General features: G+C 39.0%; 1 protein-coding gene across 12 annotated transcripts in view; it reads right to left on the bottom strand.

Moving 5' to 3' along the window:
* The window catches only part of ATP2C1 (ATPase secretory pathway Ca2+ transporting 1), a 99,912-nt gene that overhangs the window by 19,448 nt on the left and 57,825 nt on the right, over positions 1–22,639 (bottom strand). For all 12 annotated transcript variants that reach the window (XM_087916683.1, XM_087916690.1, XM_087916687.1 and 9 more), the window contains 2 exons: positions 1,907–2,063; positions 1,203–1,373 (listed from right to left, as the gene is read on the bottom strand). In XM_087916683.1, coding sequence (XP_087772809.1) covers positions 1,203–1,373; positions 1,907–2,063 — 328 coding nt within the window. The remainder of the gene's footprint in view (positions 1–1,202; positions 1,374–1,906; positions 2,064–22,639) is intronic.

The following is a 22,639-nucleotide window of genomic DNA, read 5'->3' as shown; positions in this document are numbered from 1 at the left end:
GCACATGAAGCAGGAAAAAAAAGCAAACATAAATGGCTAACTTATCATGAGATACTAGAATTTTGTCAAGGGAATATAAAATAAAATCAAGAGAAGAACTGGTGGCAGAAATAAAATCCGATTACAAATATAGATGGTTGCCTTAATTACAATTATTAGAGATTTAAAGTAGATAAAATAGTTTATCTTTTTGAAAACTGTAACAAATACAATTGTTTATGAATGATCAACATATAATTGCTAAAATGTATAAACTTAATGAAATTTGAAATAGAAGAACAAATGAAATATTGTTTCACTTTTATTTCAAATTTAATTGATTCAAAATTCAAAAATGGGCTAAAAATTTCAGTTATCCCTCATTGACGTTGCATAAAATAAAGACCTTAGGATTTATGGTTTTGATTATTAGATAGGGTAGATTAGAGAGAGGAGAAAATTATATTGTAACCATAGAGTAAGAGTTAAATTTATAATTGTATTTATATATTTATTGTATGTATGTAAAAAAAATCAGAAAATCTTTGTATGTTTTTTGCTTCTTTTGTTTTTTCTTTCTTTCCTTTCTTGAACTTTTAGCTTCCTCTTTTATGTTTTATTTTTTTGTATTAGTTTGTATTACTTTTTAATCTCCTTTTAAAAATAAAACATACACATGTATGTGTATGTGTATGTGTGTTTGGGTGTGAGTGAATAAGTAAAAGTGTAGATGAAATGTTGCAATTGTGGAATAGGCAATAATAATAAAGAAAAAAAGTGTACCTTTTAATAAATGTAACACAAAAGTATATGGAATGCAATGTTCTACTTTGAAAAAGGCTTACAATTTTTTTATTCTACATTTTATACAGAATTTAAAAAAAATTAAAATAAACTTTATTAACCATTATCCAAACAACTATTTATTATCATTAAAGATGTTTCTACTTGTCCAGTATTGTTGTGTTTTTACTATGAATAACTAAACTTCATGTTGTATTTATGTTCATGGAGTATTTCTATAACTATCCACTGTCTATTTTGTCATGCACTGATGGGGTTGCTTGGAAAAACACACACGCAGCTATGATAGTGTTTCCTTAGACTCGTGATTTTGGTTTTACAGTTCCTGTCCCATTTCATAACCAACTCAAAATCAACATATACTAGCAAAATGATTATTAACAAAAATTCACTGAAGGACAAAAAATGTTGGTTCATACCAATGGCAACTGCAGTCTCCTGTGAATCCCCAGTGATCATTTTTATTGCTACTCCTGAAGTAATAAGAGCAGCAACAGCTTCTTTTACACCAGTCCTAGGAGGATCAATAATTCCAACCAAACCAAGGAAGGATAGCTGTCCAAGCTCAGGACCGGAAGCTAAAGCCAGAACTTTCAAAATAAAAGAAATACTATTATTAGCTGTGCCACTCATTTAAGTCAACAGAAAATATATAATCACTTTCCTTCAATTATGAGAAGAATGTTAATATGCAGATAGTATCTCAAGAGAGATTTCAAAAAATAGTTTTTTGTAAGCAATCAGTTAATGTTAATATAAGAAGAAATAAAACCAATATGTTTTCCTAACTCATGAGAGAAAATACTACAAAAATGCCTATTTCTGTTCTTTTAATTTAGTAATTTTCTTTAATCTAAATAATTCTATACAGTGTTTAATCAGACTTCCAAGTATTCAACTCTCAATTTTAAATATAAATACATAAGACAATGCTATAAAACTAGTTTCTGGATTAAATGGAAACTTTAACTTAGCCTACTTCAACTCATTCTCTTTTTAAATTCTGGGGAGAAATACTAAAGTTACATTGCCACTGTATGGTACAGGCTTGCTCAGAGTTCACTGAGTTCACCAAGTAATTATTTTCAAATCACAATCCACAAAGAATGAGTTAAAACATTACCTCTAAGTCCTGCAGAGCCCATAGATGCTTTCTCTTGCTGATAATGATCTCTTTGTTGTTGGTTAAGTGGTAAGCTATTCCCTTTGTTGTTGTAAGTTGTACAGTATTGAATCACTTCCTCATAAGCACCTTTCATAAAGCAAATCTCTGGTTTATCCTAAAAATATTTATTTATACATTTATTTCAATTATATTCTTTGGGGAAAACATAATTAAAACACCAATCATAAAAACAATAACAGAAGTGCAGCAACTATAACAGCCAAACAAACCATTCTAAGGTTGATAATCCAGTCTTCTAAAAGAATCGTTTTAACTTACTTCATAAAGATTAAATCAATAGCAGTCATCTTAATCTCTATTAAAAGTTCTTCCAGGGATGTCACAGAGAAAGACTGTTTCTCAAATCAAAATCTCTTTAAGGGCCAAAAATACATAGGAAGCGCCTAATCCAGTTTACATACCTCAACCATGTTTTAGAGCAGATAATATTTCAGATATCTAGGATTCAGCTCATAAAAGGCTATAGAAAAGTTTCAATAGTCATCCCAAAACTTACTGGTAATAATGTAGTGTGTTTAATATAGATGTTATCCTCTAAAAGGCTTTTAGCTATCAGCAAGTACAGGTAATCTCTGGGTTACGAGTATTCCCTTAGCAAAACTTTGAAGTTACGCGATAAGTGCCCCTTAGTGTTTGCAAACAAGTCCCAAAACTATGAATCACTCAGCACCATGGCACTTGTTTACCCTTACAAACAACAGCAGAGGCTCTGCAATATTCATCTTGAATGTTGCCATCCAAAATGGAGCTTCCGAGGGGCGGATCACTCCTCAGAAGCTCCATTCAGGCCTCCAGAGCCCTTGTCTGCCCCATTGAATGCTGAATTGCTGATCTGGAGGATCACTACCAAAGGAAATTGCCTGCTAAGGAAGGAGTAGAACCACCGAAATACAGGGATGCCTTCAAAATGTAATCCCTGAAAGAGATCCATAAAAATAATATGAAGTTGCTGAAGGTTGTATTCTTTTTATCAAGATCTTTTTGTGGGTCATCTATAAGACCAATTCAAAGCAGACTCACTCCCTTATCACAGACTTTCATAGTGATTAAAAACAGTCACAGTATATTCTGCTTCATTCAAGTTCCTGAGTTGGATCTCCCCAAGAAAAAGAAAGTTGAAAAATGGGAAGTTGATTGATTCAGATAGGAGAGTATCATCATTTTTCAAGGCAATAGGCGCAACCCCTTCTTTTAATAAAATATTCATTACCCCTCAGATTCAGACTCTCCTTGGCAGCTAGTCAGCCAGGAAAATGAGGAATCATTCATAGGTACTACTCATGCTACAGTGGGTCCTGTCTTCTTCTCTATACTCAGATATAATAGATATCACAGATAATCAGAGTTGGAAGGGATCTTGTAGGTCATCTAGCCCAAGCAAGAGACCCTACACCATTTCTGACAGGTGGGAGTCCAATCTCTTCTAATAACTTCCGAGGACAAGCTTTTCCACTGGTTGATTGTTCTCACTGTCAGAACGTTTCTCCTTATTTCCAGATTAAATCTCTCCTTGTGCATTTTCCATCCATTATTCCCTGCCTGGCCTTTAGGCGCTTTGGAAAATAGCTTGACTCCTTCCTCTCTCCAGCAGCACCTCAAATACTGGAAGACTGCTATCATGTCTCCCCTGGTCCTTCTCTTTACTAGACTAGCCAAGCCCAGTTCCTGCAACTGTTCACTGTATGTTTTAGACTCCAGTCCCCTAATCATTCTGGTTGCTCTACTCTGCACTTTTTCTAGAGCCTCAACATCTTTTTTATAGTGTAGTGACCAAAACAGGATACAGTACTCTAGGTGTGGTCTTACTAACGCTTTATAGAGTGTTATTAGTACCTCACTTGATCTTAATTGTATCGCTTTGTTAATGCAACTTAGTATTGCATTTACTTTTTTGGCTGCTGCTGCATGCTGCTGGCTCATATTTAGCTGGTTGTCTACTAAGACTCCAAGTTCCCTCTCGCAGTTACTGCTATTAAGCCTGGTTTCAGCCAGTCTATATTTGTACTTTTGTTTTTTTTTCTTGCCTAAGTGTAGGACTTTACTTTTCTCTACATTGAATTTCATTTTGTTAGATACGGCCCAGTGTTCTAGTCTGTCAAGATCCATCTGGATCTTGAGCCTATTTTCTTGGGCTATTCCTGTCAGCTTAGCATCATCTGCCAATTTGGTAAGTATCCCTTCTATTCCCTTATCTAAGTTGTTAATTAAGATATTGAAGAGTACTGTGCCAAAGACAGAACCTTATGACACCTCACAGCTTACTTCCCTCCATGTAGACTTAGACCCATTAAAGACCTCTCGTTGAGTATGATTTGTCAGCCAGCTGCAAGAACATCTAGTGGTGGAATAGATAGCAATTTATTCCACTTTTTTCTAGCTTACCAAGAAGTAGGTTGGGTCTACCTTGTCGAATACCTTTGCTGAAAACTAAATATATTATGTCCACAGTATTTCGTTGATCTACTAATTCAGTCACTATGTAGAAGAATGAAATAAGACTGGTTTGGCATGATCTGTTTTTAACAAACCTGTGCTGACTACTAGTTATTACTTTACTTATTTCTAGATGTTGGCAGATCTGGTTTTTTATTATCTTTCCGGGTATTGATGTTAGGCTGATTAGTCTATAGTTTCCTGGGTGTTTTTTTTTTCCTTTTTTGAAGATGGAAACCACATCAGCTCTTTTTCAGTCCTCTGGTAATTCCCCGGTGCTCCAGGATTTTTGAAAGATATGGTGCAGTGTTTCTGAGATGACCTCTGCAGCTCCTTTAAAACTCTGGGATGTAGTCCATCAGGCCCTGGTGATTTGTGTTCATCAAGATCAGACAGGTGTTCTCTTACTATTTTTTTTGCTTATTTTAACTTTTATTTCTGGTCTGTCTTTTACAGTTATGTTTTTGGTGGGTTGAGCTAGCTTCTTTTTGTGTGAAGACTGAAGAATGAGTTAAGCAGCTCTGCTTTTTCTCTGTTGCCTGCTCCTTCCTTGCCATCTTCTCTCTTTAATGGACTGTTTCCTTGATTTTTTTTTCTTGAAATTTATATGTTGGAAGAAACTTTTAAAACTATCTTTGACTTTTATTGCAAGTCTTCCTGACTTCATCTTTGCAGATTCTGGCTATCTGCTGATATTCATATTAATTGTATGTCCCTCTTTCCATTATTTGTACTTGTCCTTTTTTTCATTCAGTTGGCCAGAGAGATCTTTGTGCAGCTATGCTGGTTTCTTCTTGAATTTCTTCGTTTTTTTTTCCTCAATGGTATTGTGCTGATCTGGGCTCCTATGATTGTACTTTTCAGAGTTTCCAAGATTCTTAAGTTGTTTTACCCTTTAGGATTATCACCCATTGAATCTTTCCCAAGTTCTGAGTTTATTAAAATCAGCTCTTTAAAAATCCAAGACTCAGTGTCATTATGTTCTATTGCTTGTGTTTGTGTTACGTTGAATTCTAGTTTGACATGGTCACTCTCACCCAAGGTTCTTGCAGTTTCAACTCCCTCTATCACTTCTTCTCTGTTTGTAAGAATTAAGTCCCTTTGTTCCATCCTCTACCTTTTGGACAACAAAGTTGTTAGCTAGGTTGGTAAGGAACTCATTTGATTTCTCACTTGATGCAGAATTAGTTTTACAATAGATATCAGGATAATTGAAGTCCCCCTTTGCTATTGTGTTTCCTGTATATGTTTGTTAGTTGGCTGGCAAAAGGGACATCTATTTTTTCTGCTTGATTGATAATATACACCTATGGCCATGTCATTCTGTTGTTCTTTTATATGCATTCTAGATGGTTTTCATCTTTAGTTTCATGCGTTTCTGTAGCAATACAGTGTTCCTTTATATACAGTGCAACTCCACCTCCTCTTTTATAGGGTCTGGTTTTTTTGAACAGTTTGTATCCTTCTACCAATATGTTCCAATCATGTGTTTCATCCCACCAAGTTTCTGTTATTCCAATTATATCATAACTACCTTCATGTATTCATAGTTTGAGTTCACCCTGTTTGTTCCCCAGACTTTGTGCATTTGTATGTAGGCATTTGAGATCTTTATGTCTAACGCTGTGTTTACTGTCTACATAACCTGTGTTATGCCTGACTGCCCCTACTTTCTTGCCACCTGTTTGATTAATGCACATGGTATGGCACTTACTATTAAATGCTTGGTTTTGGTTGACAGCAAGGTTGATAATCTTATCTGCACAAACATCTATGTTACGCATGCACTAGTATCCTTATTAATTTTAGATTGCTGCGGACAGAAATGTTCTGTATCCATTAATTCTCTGTCTCCGCTGTTCAGTTAAATGTTTATCAAAAAAAATCTGTGAATTTAATACTTCATTGGCTTAAAGAAATCTCAGACAACCTCCCAGGATAACACCACAATCATATCATGGATTCAGTTTGTGTCATATCCAGTGCCAAGTATATATAATTAAATATCCAACACGCAAGGCAAAGCAGCCAGTAACCATCCTTTTCTCCTTCCCTCCCCAACAGGAAGCTAATCAAATTAAATAAGACTACTAAATGACATTCTGCTGACAAAAAAATTATCAACACTTCATTACTGTTACACCATTATACATCTGAACCTGGACTTGCTCAAGTATACTTTTCATAGTATATCTAAGACCATATGACGTGGTCTTTCTTTTTTTTTTGCCACTTCTACCACAGGCGGTTTTCTATGACCAAGGGGGATCCCTTGATTGGCAATCTCTCTGAGCTTCATTTATATGCTGGCCTCTGCCTTAACCTCTACCCATCATGTAATTTCTACATTAATGAGGTAGTACTACCCTTGCTTGAGACCAAAATGAAGCAGTTTGTTTTCTTAACTTTTCTATAGGCACACCTAGATTATATAAATACAGTAATCCTCAAGTTATGACCACGTTCAGCAGCTTTTCAGTTATGATGACATTGAATTAGGGAGATTGCAATTCAGAATTCCAGCTATTCTAGCATTCCCATGATCCAATGATTGTGAATTTGGCACTTGGCATCCAGTTCACCATTACATTACCTGAACCTGTACTCATACATTGTGATCTCTGACCTTCCCTGCTTCTTACAAGCAACGTCAATGAGGAAACCAACAGGAAATCAGAAATCATTCCCACTTTTTTGCCCACCCACTTGGATTCCCTAGCCTGTGTAAAACTCATGTTGTCACAGTGGTGATACATGACATATCAGGATTTTCCCCCCTTCGCTAAACCAGGTGTGGGCGGGGCCAGCACTTGATGCATCCAGTCCACAGACCAGGAGTTTGACAGCCCTGATTCTATAGGATCTCCCACCTCTAAAACAACCATGAGTCCTACAGGATCTGCACACCCTCCTATGAATTGTCTTTTGATGAGGTGCAGGATTTTTACAAACCCAAAGTGTCCTGCTATTTTGGAGTCATGGCAGCGTTTCATGAGGTCCATTCTCTGGTTTGCAGGGACATAAAGTTTGTTTTCTACCCAAGCCAGTCTATCTTTGAGTAAACAAGTGTTTTTGTTTAGCCTGGAGCAGTCGTCCTTAAGTAGTGCCTCCTTAAATATTGATGTGGTTGTGTCTTCAGTCAGGGATGATTTTTTTTTCTCTTGTGCCCAGGTGATTACTTTGGCTGCTAGTTGGGTCAGCTGGATCATGGGTTTTATAACTTCAATCTTTTTGCTGTTGTATTGAGGTTTTCTGGACAGGGCATCTGCTAAGAAGTTCTTTCCCCTAGGAAAATATTTCAGAGTGAAATTAAATCGTTTAAAAAATTGAGCCCACCTTGTTTATTTTTCGGAGTGTTTCCGTGGATTTCTCAGGGCTTCCAGATTTTTGTGATCAGTCCATACTTCAAAGGGAATTTGGTTTCATTCCAGGAAATGTCTCCATGTGAGCATTGCCCATGGCACAGCTTATGCCTCTTTCTCCCATATGGCCCATCTTTGCTCGGTTTCCATCAGTTTCTTGGATGTATAAGCGCATGGTTGTAATTGTCTACTTCCATTCTTTTGGAGGAGGACTGCTCCAACTGCAACATCACTAGCGTCTGCTTGGATGACAAAAGGTTGTTCGGAATCTTGGTGCTTAAGGACTGGTTCTGCTGAGAATAGACGTTTTGAGTTTCTCGAATGCCGCTTAGCATTCCATTGTCCAGATAAGGGGTTGCCTTGGTTTGGGTTTCTCCCCCCACCCTTCATTTTTAGCAAGTTCGTGATAGGGAGGGTGATGTTTCCAAAAGCTGGAATTAATTGGTGATAAAAGTTCGCAAACCCTACGAAGCTTTGCAGTTGTTTGCGGGGTGTGCGGTGGGTCCCAGTCCAATATAGCTTTTACTTTCTGTGGGTTAATCTCTATTCCTTCGTGGGATATTCTATACCCCAAGTAGTCAATTTTTTCTTGGTGGAATTCGCATTTGGAGAGTTTTGCATATAGTTTAGCTTCTAAGAGTTTTGTGAGGACTGCACCGAGTAGCTTGATGTGTTCTTCCATCGTTTCTGTGTAGATTAAAATATCATCAAGATACACTAGAACCCCTTTATATAAAAATTCATGAAGGGTTTCATTGATCAATTGCATAAACACGCCAGGCGCTCCTTGCAATCGAAAGGGGAGCACTTTAAATTGATAGCATCCCAATGGTGTGTTAAAAGCTGTCTTCCACTCATCCCCTTCCTTTATTCTGATGCAGTAATACGCCTCTCATAGGTCTAACTTTGAAAACAAATTTCCTTTCGAGAGGTGGGCTAACATGTCCTTCATGAGGGGGAGTGGATACATATTCTCTATGCAAATTGTGTTTAATTTTTGGTAATTCACACACAGATGCATGGAGCCATCTTCTTTTTGCGGAATAACACTGGGGCAGCTATTTTGGGTCAGGTGGGTTCGATGAAACCCCTTTTAAAATTTTTGTCGATAAATGCTCTGAGTTCTTTTAGTTCTCTGGGAGACATGCAGTACATTTGTGGTTTGGGGAGTTTAGCCCCTGGTAGGATTTTGATAGTGCAGTCGGTGGCACGATGGGGTGGGAGTTCATCACAAGCTTCCTCACTAAATGCTTGTTAATGGGTTCAGCCGACTGTCCGGTCATGGCTGACTCTCTGTTCTTTATCCTTTCCTCTGAGCTATTTGCAAATACTACATCTCTCTGGAATTGTACGGTTCCTCTCCTCCAATTTATTTTTGGATTCCATTTCCACAGCCATGTAAGACCCAGGACTAGCGGCTCTTCCATTCCTGGGGCTACAGTGAATGTGAGCATCTCACTATGGTTCCCTAATATTATTTTCAATGGTTCTGTGGTAAACCTAGCTGCCCCGCCGCTATAGTTCCATCTAATTGGCAGAAAGCAATGGGATTTTCCATTTCTTTCAGTTGGATCCCCAATTTCTCTGCAAGGGAGGGATTTATTAGGCATCAGGTGCATCCCGAATCTAGCTGCAACTTCCTCACCCTTCTCTTGGCTGGGGATAAACAGTCTTAGGGGTAGAGTGATTGGTTCAATGGGGTTGCTTACCAGTGGGTCGTCTTCCGGATCGCTTTCGGACTGGCTCAGGTCCCCTCGGAGTGTTGGGGGTTCTTCCTCTGGGTTGAGGGGGATCAGAATCCCACAGCTACATGGCCTCTCAGGCCAGTCTCCTTTCCTCGAGGGTTGGATGTTCCAGGTTTCCCCCCGATGGATGGTCTGGCTTTCTGGCAGGTGTCTTTGGACAGCATTCTGCTGCGCAGTGTCCCTCTTTTCCACACTTAAAGCAACAAGACGTTCTTGGAGTCATGATGGTTTGGGGTTTGAAAATTTCCCGCTTCCCCAGGAGTGTGGATCTTTTCCAAAATGGGGTACCGGTTTTGAGTCATGTCTATCTCCGCCTCCTCTGCCATCATGTACCATTCGTGCAAAAGGTTTGGGGTCCCATAGGCCAGGCAGGCAGCGTATAAGTCATCATTTAGTCCATCTTTGAACCAACAGATTAGGATGTCCTCTGGCCAGTCAACTCAGTCAGCCAGGTCATGAAATTCCTGGGTGTATTCAGCTACCAGGTGACAGCCTTGCTTTACAACTCTGATGCGGTCTCGAGCTTTTCTATCAGCGAGAGGGTCTTCAAAGCAGTGGCACAGGGCTGTCATGAAGCAGTCGAGGTTCCTTAATTCTGGGAAGTTTACGTTGTGGAGCGCCACCATCCATCTGACTGCTGCCCCTTCAAGGGCCAGGGTGACAACTTGTACTCGGGATCCCTGGGTTTGGAAATTCTGCCCATATTCTTGCATGTAGATGAGGACTTGCGCCAGGAAAAATCCCAGTTTCTGGGGGTCCCCATTGAATTTTACTCCCAGGCGTGGGACCTTCTTCTGCAATTCTATGGGCTGGCCAGGGTTAATTCCCTGTTCTGGAGCATTTAGGGGGCGGGTACCTGGTATGGCTGCTGGTTCTTCAGCTTGTCCTGCTGCCCGATCATTCTCAGCTGAATCCAGGCTGGCGGCTCAGGTTCTCTCATTTTCTGGTTCTCTTGCTTTCCTGCGTTGGCGTCCTGCTGCATCCCTCACCTCGAGGTTCTCCAGGGCTTCCTTCACGAGATGATTTATGTACCATCTCAGACGGTCATCGGCTGGTGGTTTCTCGCCCCATCCTTCCTGATCTGATAGGGCCTCCAGCTCCAATTTCCATCTGGGTTTACGATTGCCCCGGGTGAGTGTTACTCCCCTAGTTCTTCCATCCCAGCTGTCTCTCTTTCCAATGCCTATAGACCACCGGGGCTTTGTGAAGGTTTTGTAGGCAGCTTCGCTATCTTTGATGGGGTGCACCGAGTCAGTATCTGGCTGGATAACTGTCAATGTTTTTCCCCAGCATTCGGCTTCCCCTTGGTCCTTGCTGTACTCAGACATTTTCCTTTCTTGCAGGGTCCCCTTGGTAGAGTGAAGGTTTTTTTTTTTTTTAATTCCTCTCCGGGCTGACCTCTATTGCAGACGCTGCTTTATGTCAGGCTACAGAACTTTTTCCCATTCAATTAACAAGAATGAACTTCTGAACACCAAATGTATCAAAAGGAATCTTTTATTGAGATGAGACAATTCATGTAGGAATTCAAAGCAGCATCTAAGGTCCCTCAGGCATACAGGGATAGATAAGGGAGTTTAGAAACTCTTCCCCTTATCTCGATGTTTATTTAGTGAAACAAAAGCCATTATGTTAATTCCTCCCTCCACCCCTTCTGTAGAAACCATCTTTTTCACAGTGTTCTCAGGGCATACCTAATTTCCCCCCACCCCCTTTTTTAGAATGAACTTTTCCAGAGATTCCCAGAACACATCTCACTGTGGAATTTTTATGATCATCTCATCTCCTGGCTGTGCCTCTTAGAGGTGATAGGTTCCGGCCATCTGGCTTTTTTTCCCTCCATTGTATCATGTGTGGGTTATACAAATTCAATATAAGATTAAATATATTCAGGTTAAATCAAGAAAGGATTTCTTTATCAGTCTCCCCATCCCCCTTTTTTTTTTCTTCCACTGAAGAAATGACAGATACACGGATCTGACACAGTGCCTAATTTTAGTCCAATATCTTTGGGCTTCGGGGCAGGACCACCACATGTGGTAGAAAGTGTCTTGTGTCTTTTTACACTTCCAGCATGCTGGAAGTTCATGTTGGGATACATTTTAGATAGTCTCATTGGAGGTAGGTGCCATCGGTAGAACATCTTATATATATTTTCTTTATAGATGATCTTTTTAATTTATAATTCCGATTCCAATTTTTTTCCCATTGTGCTAGATCTATGTTATGTCCTATGTTTTTGGCCTATGCTATCATACAGCCTTTTACTATTTCTTCTTCCAAATCAACTTCTAACAAATATTTGTACATTTTTGTTATACATTTCTCATCGGGGCCTGTTAGAATTTTGTCTAATTGTTGCAATTCTGTATAAATTCCATAATCTTCTACATCCTTTTTATACCTATTTTGCAGTTGGAGGCATGGCCACCTATCTATGGATATTCCTTGTTCTTTAAGTTCCTGATTTGATTTTAATTTTCCCTGATTATCTAAAACTTATTTATATCTTGTCATTTTACATATATCCAGATTATTGGGATGTCTCATGGCTTCCATTGTGGATAACCATATCGGAATTTTCATGTAATGTTTCTCCCTAATTTTATTCCAAATTTGTATCAGTGAATCTCTTATAAAGTATCTATGAAAATACGTTTGTTTCTTAATTTTCTTTTCCCATATGAAGGCATGCCAACCCCTCTGTAAGTCATGGCCCTCTAGACTTAATATCCTTTTATTATTTAAGTTTATCCATTTCTTAATCCAAGTTAAAGCTGCTGCCTTATAGTAAAGCTCCCAACCTGGGAGTCCAAAGCCGCTCTGCTTCTACTATCCTGTAACACTTTTAATTTTATTCTGAGTTTTTTCCCTAACCATATGAATTTTGCCATCATCTTGTTCATATCTGTAAAAAAAATTTTTCTAGTTTTATGGGAATTGTTTGGAATAAGTATAAGAATTTAGGTAGGATGTTCATTTTGATCATCACAATTCTCCCTAATAATGATATTTGTAACTTCCCCCATAATTCCAAATCTTTGTTGTAAAAGTTTCATATAATTATTTTCTTTTATTATTGAACATTTGCAGTTAACCATATTCCTAGATATTTAATTTTCTTTGTCGTTTGAAGTCCCATTATTCTAATTCTTTTTTCTGTTCTTCGATCAAATTCTTAGTTAATATTTTAGTCTTCTGGCTATTAATTTTAAGGCCTGATACTTCTCCATATTTTTCTAATTCTCGAATTAAAATGTTTCCTGTCTACCTAGGATCTTCAATAAAAAATACCAGGTCATCTGCAAAAGCCTGAAGTTTATATTCCTTCTTTTTAATTCTAGTTCCTTTTATATCCAAATTCTGTCTAATTCGAATTAATAAGATTTCTAGCGTCAGAATGAAAAGCAGAGGCAACAGTGGACAACCTGCCTTACCCCTTTCATTATTTTAAAAGTCTCTGTATTTTCCCCATTTAATAATATACTCGCCTTTTGGGTAGAATATATCGCCTTTATCATATTCTCAAATTTATATCCTAAATTCATATTTTTAATTTGTTGCATCATAAATTACCAATTCAGATTTTCAAATGCCTTCTGCACATCCAGAAAAACAAGTGGCACTTGTTTTTCTGGATAGGCCTCATAATATTCCAAAATATCTAATATTATTCTTGTGTTATTTCTAATTTGCCTTGCTGGGATAAATCCATTTTGATCCAAGTGTATGTATTCATTTAATAGTCTTTTCAATCTGTCTGCTATTATGGTTATAAATATTTTGTAATCAGCGTTCAGCAATGATATTGTCCTCTAATTTTGAATTTGTCTACTGTCCTTCTTTGGTCTTAGTGAAATATATGCTTCCCTCCATGAACCTGGCAGTTTGGCTTCTGTCAATACTTCATTGTACAGTTCTAGCATTAGTGGTTCTATCTGTTCACTCATCATCTTATACATTTCCTCTGGGAACCCATCTGGACTTGGAGTTTTATTATTTTTCTGCTTTTTAACTGCTTGTTTCAGTTCCATCATCGTTACTTCTTTAGATAAAATCTCCCTTATTTCTTCTGTTATTGGTGGAATCCCTTCCCCTTTTAAATAATCTATTATTTTCTCTTCCTCTATTTCTTCATTTTTATACAGGCCCTCAAAGTACTGATACACAATTCTTTTTTTCCCTTTCATCTTGTTTTGGAACTCTCCATTATTCTCCTGAAGCTGGTGTATTATCCTCTTCTCTCTCTCTTTTTCTAATCTATGGGACAACCATCTACCCGGTTTATTCACTTGCTCAAAAAAAATTTGTTTTTCTGCTTTTAAATTTTTTACCATCTTTTCTTGTTCTAAAATATTAAGGTTGTATTTGGTTAAAGTCAGTTCCCCTTTAATTTTAATATTCTGTGGTGCTTTCTGTAGTTGGGTTTCTAGGTTTTTAATTTCTTCTTGCAGTATATTCTATTGGTTCCATTTCCCTTTATTTCTTTTGGCTGTATATGATATTATAATTCCACGTGAATAAGCCTTCATGGTTTTGTATTGATGTATGTTGTTTTGTATTCTCTTTGAAAAATAATTCCAGTTCCTTCATGAATTTTTGGGTAAGTTCTTTTTCTTTTATTATTTGTGTATTTAAAGTCCACCTACTTTTTGTTTTCTGTTAATCCCTCCAGATTATTTTAAGTGGATTGTGGTCTGTCCAAATGTTCAGTAGTATTTCGATCTTCTCCACTTCTTTTCCTACTTCCCCATTCATCCAGGCCATATCAATCCAGGACCAAGATTGGTGTGAATTAGAGTAAAAAGTGAATTCTTGTTTCTAAATTCAATTGTCTCCATGTATCTATTAAATTTAATTCTGCTATCATCTCAAACCATGCTTTTGGTAATATTTTCTTTTTCTTTCTATTTTTCTTATAGTCCTCTCACATAGTCCTTTTTACTATCCACTATTGCATTGTAATCACCTACTGTGCAGATATTTCTCTGTCCCATTTCTATAATTCTCTCATGAAACTTTTTATAAAAAGTTTTCTGATTTTCATTTGGTGCATATATTACCACTAATAATAATGGCTTCTGGGCTATCCATATTTCTGTCATTAATATTCTTCTTTTGGGGTCTGTATAAATTAAATTTGCTTTAATTTCTTCCCTAACATACATGGCTATCCTTTTTTTTATCTGCTAATGCTGTATATAATTTGCCTAATTTGGGGTATTCTAGATATTTTCCATCTTGTTTTTTAATATGTGTTTCTTGCAAGCATATTATATCCACTTTTTATTTAGTTTCACTAGTATTCTTTTTCGCTTGGTCGCCAAATTTAATCCATTAATATTTATCGATAATATTTTCTTCTCCCATCCTCCTAGTTATATCTTTGTTTTTGCCTTCTGTTAGCCCTTGTGTATCTTTGGATTCTTACTGTTGATCTCGGATCTTCCTCTTGTTGGTCTTTCTCCTCCTTACTTTTTTCCTCCTGGTCCCCTTCTTTGGTTTCCTGTTGTTGTTGTTGCTCTTCTTGACTACTGCTCATTCCTCTTTGCTGCTCTGATCTTCTTCTGGTCCTACAATCAATCATAAAACTCCTGTGCCTTCCCTTCAAGTTTCTTCTCTTCCCATGACACTAACATCTCTTCTGGTACTAGCCACCTAAAAGTATATTCTGTTTGGTTAGCTGCATTGCCAGGAATCAATAGTCCCTTCTCTGCTCCCTCACTCTTCTCAGGACCTGCTTCAATGTTTGTATCTCCTTTCCTTTGTACCTCATTGGTTCATCCCTCGTTATTTTATAGATTATGTCTCTTTTTTCCCCATGAACCTAATGTGTACTTCCTTCAGTAATCTATGTCTTCTGGCATATTTGTACTCACTCTATATATGTTGTCCAGTTAGGTCAAGATTTTGTTTTTATTTCTTTGTAGAGTTTCGATTATTATTTCAGCCATTACTAATTCTAAATCTTCTTCTTTCATTTCTACCACATTCTGGAACCTAAGATAGGAGGCTACACAATCCATCTCCAAATGGGTAAGGGAATCTTCTAAATCTTTATATTATTTTCATCCTATGGTCAACTAGCTCCAATTTCTTTTCTGCTTGTTCCATTCATATTTCTACCGCTTTTATTGTTCGTTCATTTTTCTCCAATGCTTGCTGGATTGAGCCTATTTTTTCATCTAATTTATATATGTCACTTTTCATTTCATATTTCAGTTTCCCCATTTTTTCTTTCACTTCACTTATTTCTGCTTTCATTTCACAATGATTTTTCATCATTGTTTCCTGGAGTTTCATCATTATTTCCTGTGTTTGTATGCGTTGTTTGTGTTTTGTGTATTTGGGATTGTACCTTGTTTTTCCACTGTGAGCATCCCTTCAATCGATCTTTGTGTCAGTGGAGAGGCAGTTGCTCTTGATATCGATGGGATTGGTGTTTTTGTCCTGGCCTTCAAAGTTGTTGTGGTAATGCTCGTCACTTCTTTTAATATTTTATTCTGTTCTTCTAGAAAGTTATATACATTGTCCCAAATTAACATTCAATAATTTAGTTATTATCCCTATATTTTATACACAATTCTCTATATTTAAATCTGTCTAAATTTCTTTTTAACGCAATCACAGTTCTAGGTCTCCCCTTGTAATATACTTTATAGAGAAGTTAATTAATTATCAATGTTGCTCACTATATAATTAGTCTATTTTTAGTTAAATAAATTTAAGGTATATTCCTCTAATAACAAAAGTTACTAGTATGATATAATTAAACACTGTATTATAAAATATATACTATAAAATACTAACTTAAACCTTTAACAATATGTTCATATATTTCTTATTATACAATCAAGCAAACATTTAGTCTATACACTCTATTTCAGATTTATAACCAATTCATTAAAGAGTTCTCCCCTCTAATAATAAACCATAAAGTATATATATAATATAACTAAATATTTCCTAATATCCTAATCATCTATTGTTAATTATAGAAAAATCTTAACTTTGACAGTTGATTATAGTCTATTTTAGTTGAATAAATTTAAGATATATTCCTATAATAACACAATTTACTGGTATGATATAGGTAGACCTTTATCTATATGTTCTTATATTTCTTATACAATCAAGCAATCATTTAGTCTACGCACTCTCTTTCAGATTTATAACTAATTCATTAGAGTGCCCCCCTCTCTGGTAATAAGGCATAATATATATAACCCCCCAACCAATAATAATATATAACCCCCCCAACCAATCAGAACACAACCAAACCCCCTACCAATGAGAACACACCCCCACCCAATCAGAACACAGCCAAGCCCCCACCCAATCAAGTCCCACCCCCACTGGCAGTTAAAAGGAGGAAGCAGCTGCAATCTCACATTACTCTGAAAAGCACAGAGCCGGAGACAGAAGCCTGAAGATGATGAATGAGACTTCATCGAAACGTTGCCTAGATACTTCGAATCTTACGCGGGAGAAAACCCGAACAACCAAAGATCCACATATAAATACCCGCGAACCTCAGAAAACAAATATTGCACCTCTACGGGAGGAAACCCACCATCTGACCAGGACTTATGAAAAACTTGAAGTCCAAAGAGCCTCCATTTTATGTGACCTTGCATTCCTATGCAACTGCCGAGATCAAAATTTAATTCCCACAAGCTTCCAATTGAAATTCCACACCAACACAGCAGCCACCAAACGCATCCTTAAAAGAACAGAACTGGCCCTAATTAGAAATGAACTTCACACGAAAAGGTTTCTCCTAGACCAAATCAACAAAGATCTCCTCACACTCCACCTCAGACTCAGCAACAAGATTCACCCTCTACTTTGGGACAAATCCAAACAACTTGCTGTCTGGAGAGCCGAAACACAGACCACCTCAAGACAGATACTCACACCAACAAACTCAGGAAACTACAACAATGCCAGAAACCAACTCCCCTCCCCACAGCCACACATGAAACAAACATTGCACAACATCTCAGACAAGATCCTCACTGAAGCTGAAACCAAGGTCCTTTCAAAAGGATTCAACTTTGCTGTCGCCTCCCAAACACATCCCCACAGAAACCATCATATGTGGAGTTGAAACCAGCCTGACCAAAACCAACCCTGATGATGCTAACAAAATCAGACTCAAAATCACCAACATCCTCTGCACTAGCAAACCACCCAAAAGCAACTTATCCAAAGAAGAACAAACTGCACTACTTAACCTGAAAGAAGACACCAGCATAATAATCCTACCAGCAGACAAGGGCAATGCGACAGTGGTTATGAACACATCTGACTACCAAACCAAGCTAACCAACCTACTCCAAGACCCCACATACAAACCCCAAAGACAGACCCCACTACCTACCTAGAAAAAACTACCAAATCCAAAATAAAAGCCTCCCCATCAGTGAAGAAATCCAGCAATCGAATCATACCCAGAGAAAAATCATCCAGATGCCCCAAGCTTTATGGTCTCCCCAAAATACACAAAGAAGGAACCCCACTCAGACCAATAGTCAGCTCCATAGGCTCACCTCTACAAAACCTAGCCAAATTTCTCGCCAAACAACTACAACCTTATGCAGAATCCATCAACTCACACGTAAGAAACTCATTCCAGTTCATCGAGATCATAAAGAAACAAAACTTACAACCCAGCGACCTACTAGTAAGCTTCATGTCATATCCTCTTCACCCAAGTGCCAATAAAAGAAGCCTTGACAGCCATCCAAAACAAATACAACCCCCCCAAGCACATCCTAGATCTAACCAACCACTGCCTATCCAATACATACTTCACCTACAATGGACAAAATACAAACAAATAGAAGGAGCACCCATGGGATCACCCTCTCACCTGTCATCGCTAACCTCTACATGGAACACTTTGAAACACAAGCTCTAGAAAAATACGACCACAAACCCAAACTCTGGCTCAGATACGTAGATGACACCTTCATAATCTGGCCACATGGGAAAGAAAAACTGAACAACTTCCTCACACACCTCAACAGCCTACACCCCAAAATACAATTCACCATGGAAACAGAAGCCAACAACCAACTTCCCTTCCTAGATGTCTTGGTATACAAAAGATCCAATGGCTCCCTAGGACACACCATCTACCAGAAGAAAACACACACTAACCGCTATCTACATGCACTCTCACACCACCACCCAGCACAGATCAATTCCGTGAGCCAAGACACTCATCTCCAGAACAAAATGCTTAGCCGATGAACAACACCAAAAACCGAACTACACACTCTCACCAACGTACTTACAGCCAATGGATTCCAAAGAAAGAAGATTACCCACCTAATCCAAAAAGAAACCCCAACCAAAATCCAAGACAGAGAACAAGAAAACGGCAAAGCCCTCCTCCCATATATAAAAGGCACTACAGACAAAATCAGCAAGATCCTCCAAAAACACAACATCAAAACAGCATTCTGCACAAACAGAAAAATATCCACCATCCTAAGAAACCCCAAAGACAAAATCGAATTAGAAAACCAAGGAGTATACGAAATCCCTGCACTGCCTGCCCTACCACATACATTGGACAAACTAACAGAAGAATAAATGCACGCATTGAAGAACATAAGAACTCAATCAAAAAGAAGAAACGACCTCTTCCCTGGTCCAACACCTCAAAGCCACAGGACATGAAATTGATTTTAAAAACACCAGAACTATCGCCAAAACCGAACACTTCAACAGCAGAATAATCAGAGAAGCCATAGAGATAGAAAAACGCCCACACAGCATGAACAAACGAGATGACACTTCCCGCCTTCCAGCCATTTGGAAACCCGCCTCATGAACAGACGAGTACCTAACATGAAGAAGGACACCAGACCCACACCCATGAGAGCCACACAAGATGCCACCACCACACTTCCATGTAGAAAACAGACTCTCACCCACTCAGAAGATGAGACACGACCATGGACCAGAAGCTGCACTACAGCTGCATCACTACCCACTTCAAACCCCTCCGAGCCATACATGAAGCAAACCGACACCCACTATGAAGATGCAACAGGACCACGAACTAGAAGCCAAACAGCAAGATCACAACTCACCAGCTCAAATCCCCCAGCAACTAAGACTAACCGGAGCACAGCCAAGCCCCCACCTGAACAGAACACGCCTGCAACCAATCAGAACACGGCTAACCCCCCAACCAATCAGAACACAACCAAACCCCCTACCAATGAGAACACACCCCCACCCAATCAGAACACAGCCAAGCCCCCACCCAATCAAGTCCCACCCCACTGGCAGTTAAAAGGAGGAAGCAGCTGCAATCTCACATTACTCTGAAAAGCACAGAGCCGGAGACAGAAGCCTGAAGATGATGAATGAGACTTCATCGAAACGTTGCCTAGATACTTGAATCTTACGCGGGAGAAAACCCGAACAACCAAAGATCCATATATATATATATATATATATATATATATATATATATATATATATATATATATATATTTTCCTAATATTCTAATCCTCTGTTATTAATTATACAAAGATCTTAATGGTTGACAATAATAATAGTATACACTTATTAAATTATTTCATTAATCACTTCATCAGACACCTTCACCATTAAATGTTCTTATTCTTAGTGGGATTTAAATTATCAGTTAAATTTACTGTGCAATGCACACTCTTTTTTCCTATGAACGTCGATCATCTTTATTGCATCAGCCACTTCCTCTTCTGTTCCTCTCTATCTTTAACACCGTGGAGTGAAAGTGGTCCGTAATCAGTAATCAGTTCTGCAAAGTTCTTAAACACCCATTCCGGCTTCTTCCCGTTCTGAGTCCGAATATCTTGAATCTATTTAGTTCTAATTTCTCTGTTGTCTGCTTGTTTGCTCTATTTCAGAAAATTAGTTAGCTTGGGCAACCCCTTTGCTCCAAGAGACCGCTCTCACCACCGCAAAATCCCCGTCACTTTTTGAGCTCCAACTCAGTATCTCTCGGAGACTACCTCTTCGCCCTTTACGATTTATGAACCTTCTTTTCGGGCTGTCACTTTTCGTCACTCTTGATCCTCACACTGCAAAGTCCGATGGATGCCACAGTCTGTTATTCCAAGCTCTTGCTTCCTCTTTTCAATTGGACTGTCGCAACTTCAGATCCACCATTGAAAAATTACAGGTGCTTGCACGCTAGACAAGAAGGGCATCCCTTCATCGCAGGGGCAGTCGCCCTCCATCACACTGCTCCTCAGGGTTCTCAACTCCACGATGAATCTCTTCAAGACCTGCATACCCCTGCAGCATATAGATTTGGGGTAAGGGAATGGAGCTCATTTTTCTTTCCCCACACCGTCACAATGTCACCACTGGAAGTCTACAATTCCCAAGTCTTAATGTCTTGCACAGCCTGGTGATTACAACAGCTATCAGGACTGCCAGGATTAGTGTTGCTAAGATGTGCAGTCACATTATATTGCTCTACACCAGGGGTCTACAACCTTAAATACTCAAAAGAGCCATTTGGACCCATTCCCCACAGAAAACACCAGGAGCCACAAAACCTGGGTGGGTGTGGCCAATTCAACATCACTCACATCCGCCCAGTCACATGACACACATCCAAGCCACACCTACCCAGGTTATGCCACTGTCTCCCCCATTGTGAAGTGTGCTAAATTTAAGTGTGCTGCCCAAGGTGCTGCAAGAGCAGCAAGCAGGCCGTGGAGGGGGCGAGAGCAGTGGCATCAGCCGTAGCTGGACCAGGCCAATGTCTTGGGATGGAGAGGTAGTGGCATGTCTCTCCGAATGACCGAGGTGTGCACAGCACCAACAACGGGTTTTTCACTCCTGCTCTGGAACATGGAGCAAATTTCCACCTGCTGCCATTCCCCTTATCTTTTTAGCCCAGTCGAGGAGTGACTGGGAGGGGAGGATGAGGGGCAGGGCCAGTCAGTGGTGGGATCATCCAACAGGGAGCCGCAACAGAGGGCCCAAAGAGCCGCATGCAGCTCTGGAGCCATAGGTTGCTGACACCCACTCTATGATAACTTTAGTCTTGGATGGGGTGGCACTACCCCAAACAGACCCTGTGTGTAATCTAGGGGTTTTCCTGGATTCACGATTCCTGTTTGAAGAGCAGATGGCAGTCGTGGCCAGGAGGGCCTTTGCACAACTAAGGGTCGTGCACCAGTTACGCCCTCTCCTGGATCAGCGGTTTCTACTCACAGTCACTCATGCCCTGGTCATTTCCCGTGTTGATTATTGCAACGCGCTTACATGGGGCTGCCCTTGAAGAGCATCTGGAAGCTCCAGTTCATGCAAAATACAGTGGCCCGCATGGTTTTATGCAGACCCCAGTGTGCACATGTATCACCTCTCCTGCAGGAACTGTATTTGTTACCAATTTGCTTCCAGGTGCAATTCAAAGTGCTGGTTGTCACCTTTAAAGCCCTTCATGGCTTGGGCCTGGGTTATCTGAGGAAACATCTCTTGCCAGTTACATCTACCCAACCCATTAGAGCAAGGAGGCAGGGAATGCTGCAGGTCCCACCCCTGAGGGAGATACACCTGGTGGGACCTAGAAGAAGGGCCAGTGGTGGCTCTGTCTCTCTAGATCATTCCCCCAGAGATTAGAATGGCCCCCTCATTAATACTATTCCAAAAGGCACTGTAGACCTGGTTTTGCCAGCGGGCCTGGGGCACCCAGAGAGGGATGGAACCCATGAAATGGCTAGTGTGATCCACTGTTGTTGGGGTGGGGTGGGGGTTGGTTTTTGTTTTGTTTTGCGTTTTCCCAAATTTTGTTTTATTGTACTTTACTAATTTATTTGATTCTTTTTGTTAGTTCTTATTGTTTTTATTTTTATTTTTTGTTTTAAATATGATTTTACATTGTGTAAGCTGCCTCGAGTTGCCATGGGCGAATAAGTGGCAATATAAATCAAATAAATAAATAAATAAAAGAACTTCATTTAGTGATTCCAGTTCCAATTATCACTGTAGCCCAAGGATTACTTGTATTGCTTCTGCATCATTTAATTTAAAGAACTGAATAAATTTATATCTTTAAAGAAGATATTAAATGAAAACATAAATTTCCAATGCAGGTAATCTTTGATTT

Source organism: Pseudonaja textilis, chromosome Z (assembly GCF_049901715.1).
Source record: "Pseudonaja textilis isolate UNSWEBS1 chromosome Z, rPseTex1.2, whole genome shotgun sequence".
NCBI classification, from domain to species: Eukaryota; Metazoa; Chordata; class Lepidosauria; order Squamata; family Elapidae; genus Pseudonaja; species Pseudonaja textilis.
This window is presented reverse-complemented; position numbering and strand designations above follow the sequence as displayed.